The sequence below is a fragment of the Quercus lobata genome, chromosome 12 (genome assembly GCF_001633185.2).
Source record: "Quercus lobata isolate SW786 chromosome 12, ValleyOak3.0 Primary Assembly, whole genome shotgun sequence".
Lineage (NCBI taxonomy): Eukaryota > Viridiplantae > Streptophyta > Magnoliopsida > Fagales > Fagaceae > Quercus > Quercus lobata.
Window position 1 is genome coordinate 36,779,005 of NC_044915.1, and position 9,708 is coordinate 36,788,712.

Here is a 9,708-nt window from a genome sequence, read left to right on the forward strand (position 1 = left end):
CACACGTGTCGAGTCCACTCAATTTTATATAAACGCGAACTTTCTTTCTCCTTCGTCCTTTTCTCTGTTCACTCTCTCGCTTTCGAAAATTCCCACCAGGTTTTTTCTTCTTACCGTATCAACTTTCGCCGAGCCCCCCATCCTCTATTTCCTGGAAAAACCCTAAGCCGCCACCATGTCTCATTCCGACGACGGAGCCGCCGGAGGCTGCGCATGCTCCGCGGGAGTTAATGATGGTTCTCACGACGGATCCGGTGAGCCGAGCTGCACGCATTGCAGAAAGTCAGATACATCTTCCTCATATGCTTACACTTCCCTTTCGTTCGATTCGATTCCATTGACGGACTCGGAGAAGCTTCGAAGAATTGTCATTGCTTCGATTAAGGGGTTCGCGATTGGAGCTGGTCTCAAAGGTGGCCTTGCTCTCTTCTCGATCCTTGCTCGTTTGGGACGAAAAAAGGCCCTAACCTCTCTCAGGTGAAATTCATCGAATACAAATTTTCTGTAATTCTTCGTTTTGTTATTGTTTTTGTGAGTTCTTCTATATAATTGTTGTTTATTTTGGTCGGTTTGGGTGTTCAGGAAGGAGGGGGTGCTTACAAATAGCGAAGCAATTGTAAGGTCTTTGAAGGAAACATTGAGATATGGTCTATTTCTTGGCACTTTTGCTGGTACATTTGTCTCCGTGGATGAGATTATTGGTGCTTTGGGTGGTCATCGTAGGCATGTTCTTTTACCTTCCATTTGTTAATTGCTATGTTGCTCTTTATTTGAATTTGAATCAATTGTGTTTTAACTAATTTATCAGTTATAGTGCATTTCGCGGAGAGTATATGGTTTTGGTTCTGTTGGTGCTGTGATTTGATGGGTAATTGGGTAGTGTTGTTACTCTAGTTCAGGACTGCAGGGTGGAGGGCTCTGGTGGCGGGGGCGGTGGCGGGGCCTTCGATGCTGATGACTGGAATAGAGACACAGCATACGGCCCTTTCCATATACATACTTATGCGTGCTGCAGTCTTGGCATCGCGATGTGGGATAAAGAGCAAGCGTTTTGGCCGAATTTGTAAACCTTTGACATGGTCTCATGGTGATATATTCCTTATGTGTCTCTCCTCTTCACAAATTTTGTAAGTATCCTCAATGTGTTGCATAATTGCAGTTTAATTTGCTTTCAGACTGAGGTTCTTTTTTTATCTGATTCTGGCAATGCAGTGTGAGGTTAAATGCAAAATGTATGAGCTTCTCATTACCTTTTGATCTCTTTAGAAAATTCACCACCTGATTGATTTTTTCATAGTAGGTTGATTCTTTTCTATATAATTCTGGCAATGCCTGGTGTATTTTCTATGCATACTGTTTATACATGGTCCCTCAAATTAGACCGGCATACTTACAGTTCCCTGTACTATGTTACCAGATTATCATTATTATAAATAGACTTTTAAAAAATTATTGTTTTTCCTCCAAGCTGGTTTGAAGGAATTTCACCCGATCCATTATGTGATGATTTATAAAATCATCCATGTGTATTAAATCACATGACTCTTTAATTAATTCAAGTGACTAAAAGCATAAGTGAATTGCCACGTAGTGGTTGAAGGAATTTTCCTTCTATCCTATGGTGGAATCCTTTGGCTGCCAGCTTCAATCGTCCAGATTTGAGGAAATTTGGCCCTCTTATACTTTTATAAGTTACAGTACTCACTAGTTACAACAATTGGTCTTAAAATCTGTTTTGATGACCATATTTATATTTATATATTGTTTTTCAGGTCTGCTTACATATTGAACCAAGAGAGTCTGCCTATATCATACAAGTCCTTTCTCAATAAACATGGTGGAAAGGATCAGGTTATCCTGCAAGGTGTGAAACAGATTGCATGTGGCATGCCTTTTACTAATTTGGAAGAAATTGAGAAATATTACAAGGCCTTGGGCACGAGCATAAAACTAGATCCAGAAATGAAGGTTCCTTGCTCGGTATGCATTCCTGTGTATATTGTACTTTTGTTCTACCAAGTGATTATATTACATTTAGTACATAGATATGCAATTCAATTCATTAATCAATCAAATAAAGTTATAAAATTGGGTGCTCAAATATAGGCACATGCAGCAACTGTTTGACATTAAACCACCTGAATATATTGAATAGCCAGGATTTCTATGGGGAGAAATATTACTCCCCTGAATTATTAATTTCTTGTATCGTGCAAATTTCCTAATTCTAGCCTTTGCATGTCTTTCATATTAAGTTCATTTTAGCTGGTCATTGATGAGGAAATTTGATCCTCTACCCACAACCCCCCCCAAACAAAAAGAAAAAAGAAAGAATCAAAGATACATATACAGCAAAAGCCTTCCATAGTTTTTATATTATCATATACTGTAGAATTGTTGCATATGTTGCTTTGTCAGATTTGTTAAAGTACTTCTGTCATCCATTTACTCTGCAATTTCTGTTTGAAGAACATATCCTAGAACAATGTATTGTCAAGTTTTTTGTTTTTTTTTTTCAGCTCATGCTATGAAGCATGTGTAATTGTACTTTGCTCATATGCTTATTCTGTGTTTTTATACTTAAAATGATCTATTTCTTTTGCAGATCATACATGGAAATCAGTCATGCAGTGGACATTTTCTTTCATTTCTTCTTCAAGCCTATAAAAGAGCGTTACCTGTGTATCTTCCTGTATATTTGATGCCTGCACTGATAGTTCATCGTAAGGGCGTCCTGAAAAGGTGACAAAAGTAGTTATATTTCCTGATTCATATAATATTCTTTTGGTTATATTGCTTATTTGGTGAGACCTTTGCCCTTTGTTCAAAATCGTCTTTATACTTTAAATTGTTTTACTTTGATCCCTATACTTTCAAAATTGTTTCAAAAAGGTCCTTATTGTCATATGATGGATGAAAAATGCTAACATGGCATAATTATTTTTATTTTATTTTATATTAGTGGCAAACATAATTCATGCCACATCATAGACTCCATGTCATCAAAGTGGCCTCAGTATTATGATTCCATTTGCCACTTCTTCATTTCCCATCTATTGGATGCTGGTAAGGACATTTTTGAAACATTTTAAAGTATAAGGGGAATTTTGAAACAAAGGTCAAAGGTTGAGGACCAAATGTGCAATTTAATATTTTTGGTCTTTGTTGCTATTAGAAAAAGTGTCAAATTCTAGTCTGGCCATAGTTGCTAGAGAATACTAATTGAAGTGCGGTGGTGTTGATAGTTTCTTTTAAGGTGACAGATTAGATAATGCTATCTTGAATACATCCTATTCCCATATTATTATCATAGCTCCTAGATGCAATTTTATGGATAACTTATCATAAGTGACATATATGATTCTTGGCATGCTTCCAAACAAAGTTTGTTTTAGCTTCCATTGATGGGAACTAACTAGCCAATGTCAAGCACATTTCTTTAATCAGTTGTTTCTGTTCATCCTTTTGTTCCTATATAAAATCGATATCTTTTTTCCCCTACAGCCTAAATTGAACCAAGGACTTTACCACTTTTAAACATGCCTTTAGTCTTCTACCATTGTGTAATAACACATTTGTGTTCATACTTCAACAATTTATAGAAATATAAATTGGATGTTTGTAGGTGAACTAGGGGTTCAACAGATACCCCAGTGGTTCCAGCACCTCTTGTGGTGCTTGGGCATTGAGGTTCAAACCCCCACCAGCCACCCTCCCTTAATATTAAAGAATTTTTTTGTCAATAAACTAAAGTTTTGATGGTCATTACTCATGGATGATGTATCTGTTTGATTGCATACAGGCCTTACACAATACTAGGCAAGGGTGTTCTTGGCACTGCAAGATCAAGCTTGTTTCTATCCGTATATTGCTCATCTGCATGGTTAGCACTTTTTTCTTCTTCTTTTTTTCTTTTTTTATATAATTATATATATATATATTATAAAAAATTTAAAAAAAAAACCTCATGCACTGTCCTGATATTACTGATTTATTCTGTTGTTTTCTATAAATTCTCATTTGTAACCTGATTTAAATTTTATTTTTATGTTGTTTCTTGCTAGCTCAAGAAGTTATCTGGTGCCAAGGGGTTTTTAACCTTATATGGCTATATTATAGGGATCCATACCCTATTTGAATAGCAAAAAGTAAACGTGAATGAAAGTAGTTCTAAATGTGTAATATTTTATTTAATTCAATATGTTACATGATTGATAATTATGCAGGTGTATTCTTATTTTTAGTAATTTTTAATGGAAAAGACAAGTTTAACCATTGAGAAAATGATCTGTTATATTCAGAAATCCCATTTGTATTGTTCATCAGGATGTGGACATGCATGCTCTTCAGGATTTTCAAGAGATGTAACATTCCAATGGTGGCAATGGGAACGGTATAGGACTGACTCCATAACTACTACACAAAAGCATGCTTTTGCATTAAAAGTAACCCTTTATGTTCTTGTGCAGTTCCCAACTGGCCTGGCATTGGCCATTGAGAAGAAAAGTAGGCGAATGGAGATATCACTCTACTGCTTTGCACGGGCTATTGAGAGCTTCTTCTCATGTATGTCTGGAGCTGGATATCTACCACAATCAAAGAATTTCAAGAGAGCTGATGTGATGATTTTCAGCTTATCAACAGCCATCATAATGCACTGCTATGCCCAGGAAAGGGAAGTGTTTCGATCCAAGTACTTGAATGTTCTTGATTGGGTATTTGGCGTGCCTCCTCCTTCTCCATGTGAAACCCCACGCTGCAAAGATATAGTTAGAAGCTAGTTTTGGTTTTGATTATTGAGGAGAGGTTTAGATGTTGTTGTTTAAACTTCTCCCAAATTGATTGCTGGGAAGTTGTATGTACCATGATTCTTGCAGCATCTAGTTGCTACAAGTGATTTAGGGTTAATATATTCCTTGTTCGTTAACTTTTCGTGCCTAAAAGAAATCAGAATCACATTTTTTCCTTACCAATATTCTTTTTTGGTGTCATCTGTATAGTTGTCAGAGATTGGTTCAAGTTGTGCTTTCAGAAGATATTCAAATGAGAAAAGGCTTTCATGGATGTTTTTTATGCTTGGCCATTGTGTGCAGTGTTTGCTGCTCTTGTATGGGGGCTGAGATGATTAACCTTCCAGTTAGAAAATGCAGAGGAATAACAATCATTACCTCTCTCCAGTGATTAAGGGACATTGATAAAGATTGCATTTTCTGAGAGCATTGTGATATTAAACAAAATGGGACTGTATTTTGAGGGGAGGCAAGACCAATGGAAATCCAATGTAAAATGTAAAGCCTAAGTCCCAAGGTCTGTGCTAGCTTGGTTGAAAAAATACTCAATTAATGAAGCGTGCCTCAAGCATGCTTAGGTGCGCTTTTTTTTTTTTGGGTGCTAAAAAGATATATGAATTTTTAAAATGAACTCCTTGATCTTGATGGCAATAACATGGACATTGATTTTTTAAACAGACATTGTTCTTAAAGCATTGTATTACACAAACACAATTTTTTTTTTTAAACATATAGAAAGACATGAAGAAGGATAATTTATTATTCTTATCGTTCGATTTATTTTCATTGAACCATATATTTCATTTGATTATAGCTATTCCAGTTTTGTATTTTTATAAATTTCTATGCATAGATTATTATCATATTGATGTCCATTAACAATTATTTTCAATTTTACCATATAAAATTTTAATGAAATTGAAATAACTTCTTCAAAATTTGAACTTCACAAACTCTGCAATTGCACTATCCATTTTAACTAAGCAAAATACATTACTTTTTTGAGTTTATTTATTTTTTATAATTATATGTTATTTATCATTTTATTAGAAATTATTATATAATATATTAAAAAAATGTGCACGCTGTGCTTTGCAATTAGCCTCCAAGAGGCTTTTGTGCACCCAATGCTTTTACCTACTCTATGTCAAATGTTCAAAGATTGTTTTATTTGATATTAGTAAACCTGAATTAATATTACATGCTTCTCAGGGTTTAGGGTTTACCAGAAGTCAGAACCATATTAGTTTAGCCCTAATTTTTGAATTTCAACTCAAATATAAATAAGCGTCACCCACATTTTTTTAAAGAATTTTTGCACATAATTATAAAAAAAAAAAAAAATTATACTTCAAAAACAACCACAAAAACAAAATAAATAAAAAAGAGGTAATACTCCAATTCATAATTAACAAAAACCCAAGAAACAAAACCCGGTTTTCCAATTCAAATCAGTGATCGCTTCACTTGATCCTATTAGCAAAGCCAAGAACCCTAATTATAAACTGGAAAAAAACCAACATAAAATTCAGACCTCGTCCTCATGGAGGAGCATGTTGGGGATTCCCTTACTGACAGGGAAGCGGCGACCGGTCTCAGGGCAAACAAGGGCGCCTTCCTCGAGGTGGAGCTCGAGAAGGGCATGGTGGAACTTGTTTAAGAACTCTTCCGATTCGAGCGCAGACGATTCGACCTCCTCAGGGAGCTCCGCGTAGCCTACGGTCTTAGCAGCGTCAACGAAGGCCTTCCACTCGATCTTGGGAAACATGTTGCGGAGGAAGTCGGCGTTGAAGTCGACTTGCTTCTCCACCACTTTCTCTACCTCGATTCGAAGAGGAAACCCGTTGCTTACGCCCTTGATGTTCGATGAAAGCATGTTGTGTGTTAACAGCCTCATCTCTGTCTCACGATTTCGAAGTCGAGGAAGGTGAGGGTGGCTGGGTCGGGTGCTGTTTTTGCCTAAAAGATGCTGAAGTTACTCAATGGACGGAAATGCCCCTTTTGCTTTAGAGTATACAGGGGTAGAATAGGTAAATTCGTAGGGCCCTAAACCCACTCAGCCCAAACCCTGCATAAACCTAACCCCAAGTTCTAGCTCAGTCCATTTCCTCACTTAATCCATATGGCCCAACCCAATAGCCTGGAGCTAGAAATATTTGTTTGGGGCTGAATTATGATGGAGATTCTAGCCTTTTGCCCTTAATTTTGAAAAAAATTAGCAATATGCCCCTTTTTCGAAACTATATAAGGATATGCCCCTGTTTCGATACTCGATTACTTTAAAATCGAGTTTCATTAAAATACTCGATTCGTAGAAAGTCAAGTTATTTCAAATAAAACTAAAAAAAAAAAAAAAAAAAAAAAGAACTCGATTTTAGGAGAGTCGAGTTCCAAAACGCCGCCATAGGGCTTTAAAACGTCACTATAGGGCTTAAAAACGCCACTATAGGGCCTCTTGAACTTGGTATGGAGACTTATAAAATTTTTTTGCAGGAAAACGCCGCTATAGGGCTCTAAAACGTCACTATAGGGCTTAAAAACGTCACTATAGGGCATAAAAACATCACTATAGGGCACCCAGAACAAAGCGATTACGCTTATAAAAATTTTTGCAGAAAAACGCCGCTATAGGGCCTTAAAACGTCACTATAGGGCTTAAAAACGCCACTATAGGGCATCGTGAATATGGGCCAATCACACTTCTAAAAATATTTGCAGGAAAACGCCGCTATAGGGTTTTAAAACGTCACTATAGGGCTTAAAAACGCCACTATAGGGCTCCTTGAATATAGAGCAATCACACTTATAAAATTTTTTTTTGCATGGAACTCGATTTCCTGAAACTCGAGTTCCATGGAAAATTTTTTTTTTAATATTTTTTTTAAGTTTGATCGGGCATAACTCGATTTTCTACAAATCGAGTATTTAATTGAACTCGATTTTAGGATAATCGAGTATCAAAACAGGGACACACTCCTATATAGTTTACAAACAGGGGCATGTTGCTAATTTTTTTCAAAATTAGGGGTAAAATGCCAGAATCCTCGAATTATGATAGTAGAAATGTAATTGAATTAAAATATATACCTTTATAAATAAAAATGTATTTTTTTATTTTTATTTTTTTAATTTAATACATAAGAGAGAGAAGGGGATTTAAACTCTATACATCCCGTTAGAAATGCAAGAAGATGCCAGTTGAACAATTAATGCTCTTTTTTTTCTTTTTCTTTTTTTCTTTTTTTTGATGGGAACAATTAATGCTCTTGGCAAGCATATAGATATGGTTGTAAATGTAGCATACATCTATATACATCTATATGCATATATTTACTTGAAACATAGAACGGAAGGTTCTTGATTGAATTTCTCTTTTATTTATTTTTTTTCAGAATCCTCTTGAAAAATGTTTAATATTTTAAGTTTAAATAAATATCTTTCTTACGATTATATTCACTTAATAAAATATGTTATGCAATATACTCCCTCCTTCTTACTTTTTTTGTCCTGTTTGAAAAGTCAATCTTTTTAAGGGAATATCATTTATTGTCTTATCTACCTTTTAAAAATGTATAAGTTTCCAAAACTACCCTTAAAAAAATTTATTAAAAAATTGAATTAGTAAATTAATAGGGGTATAATAGGAACATTGGTAATTAATGACTTTTATTTTTAGAAATAGAACAATATTTTGGGACATCTCAAAATGGAATAGAGGACAAAAAAAAGTAGGATGGAGGGAGTATTATATTTTAAATAATTACCAATTACTCTTAAATGCTAATTGGAAATTTTTTTTTTTTTTTTTTTTTTTGCTATTATGGATTAAGGTATTATTGCTATTATGTTGAATGTTTCTAATTATGATTTTTGTTAGATTTTATATTCTATTATACCTTTTAGAATACTATTTTTGTTATTGAGGTATTATTGCCTCTCCCATGTTTGATTAGAATAGCAGAAGCAATCATAGACTAAAGAGAATAAGTTCAACAAGGAATTGATGTAAGCCCTCCCCGTTTACACCCTTTCATAACACTTTTTCACATCATTACTCTTCATATGTCACAATACTCTCACTCACATAAAAATTCATATTACTGTGATAAAAAGTTAAACAAAAAAAAAAAAAAAAAAAAAAAAACAAAAGTGATACCTCAAACCATTAAAGGGCAACCTAGCCCAAGTTTGAAGAGATCTCGATTCGAGTGGGCAACGTTTGGTTGTCAATTCCTTGGCAGTCTGGTGTGGCTGCCTCTTCGATCCTCTCTTCAAAATCAGATTAGGTCACCAACACTATCTCTAGTTTATGCACCCTTTCTCTAGCTTGTGTTTTTGATCTGTTGAAGAATCTCTTTTATTTTTATTTATTTTTATAGTATATATATAAATTTTAAGAGTGATGTTTCATGTTTATGTAGCTGATTGAGACTGAGAGTATTTTGAAGTGTGAAGAGTGATAACATGATTAGGTGTTATGAATGAGTCTTTTACTGAATACTGACTCAACAATTTTAAACAGATGAGAGTCTTTTATTAGAATAGTAGATCATATCACTTGTCCACCATGAGGACCTTATAATTTCTTGAATGAGAGGGTGTAAAAGGAGGTCTACGTCTAGTCCTTATCAAATTTATTCTCTAGAAGAAAGTATTAGATATGATTACTATTGTAGAGCATTTCATCTTCTTAACTAGAAAACCAGCTGGTTTCGAGAAGACAATGTTTTAAGGCCGCTTAAGATATTTGATGAGAACAACATGTCGGTTGGCCAACACTTTTAATGAAGTTTTTAATTCTAAACCAATACTGTCCAAATTTGAAAACGGTAACTTTAGTTTTGGTTGGAGGACTCCCATCAAAATCCGAGCTACAAAATTGAAGCATCAGTTATATCACCATTGTGAAAGACAAAAA

At 34.8% G+C, this 9,708-nt stretch overlaps 2 protein-coding genes across 2 annotated transcripts; one reads left to right on the top strand and one right to left on the bottom strand.

Moving 5' to 3' along the window:
* Window positions 1-32: 32 nt before the first annotated feature.
* Window positions 33-5,073, top strand: LOC115972347. The gene is made up of 8 exons (XM_031092611.1): window positions 33-477; window positions 583-723; window positions 900-1,127; window positions 1,773-1,980; window positions 2,606-2,742; window positions 3,803-3,883; window positions 4,327-4,393; window positions 4,470-5,073. Exons 1-8 carry the CDS (start codon window positions 176-178, stop codon window positions 4,779-4,781), a joined length of 1,476 nt encoding a protein of 491 aa, XP_030948471.1. The 5' UTR covers window positions 33-175; the 3' UTR covers window positions 4,782-5,073.
* Window positions 5,074-6,162: 1,089 nt separating this feature from the next.
* LOC115971957 (multifunctional methyltransferase subunit TRM112 homolog A-like) lies at window positions 6,163-6,769 on the bottom strand. The gene has a single exon (XM_031092082.1). The coding sequence runs from the start codon at window positions 6,685-6,687 to the stop codon at window positions 6,319-6,321; it is 369 nt and encodes a 122-aa protein (XP_030947942.1). The 5' UTR covers window positions 6,688-6,769; the 3' UTR covers window positions 6,163-6,318.
* Window positions 6,770-9,708: the final 2,939 nt, after the last annotated feature.

What these genes read in the sequence shown, in the direction of transcription:
- LOC115972347 (XM_031092611.1), top strand. Translation starts at nt 176, where the DNA reads ATGTCTCATTCCGACGACGGAGCCGCCGGAGGCTGCGCATGCTCCGCG. An exon ending in AAATGAAGGTTCCTTGCTCG is followed by an intron (nt 1,981 to 2,605) that starts GTATGCATTCCT and finishes TTTCTTTTGCAG; the next exon opens with ATCATACATGGAAATCAGTC. An exon ending in GTATATTGCTCATCTGCATG is followed by an intron (nt 3,884 to 4,326) that starts GTTAGCACTTTT and finishes ATTGTTCATCAG; the next exon opens with GATGTGGACATGCATGCTCT.
- LOC115971957 (XM_031092082.1), bottom strand. Translation starts at nt 6,687, where the DNA reads ATGAGGCTGTTAACACACAACATGCTTTCATCGAACATCAAGGGCGTA.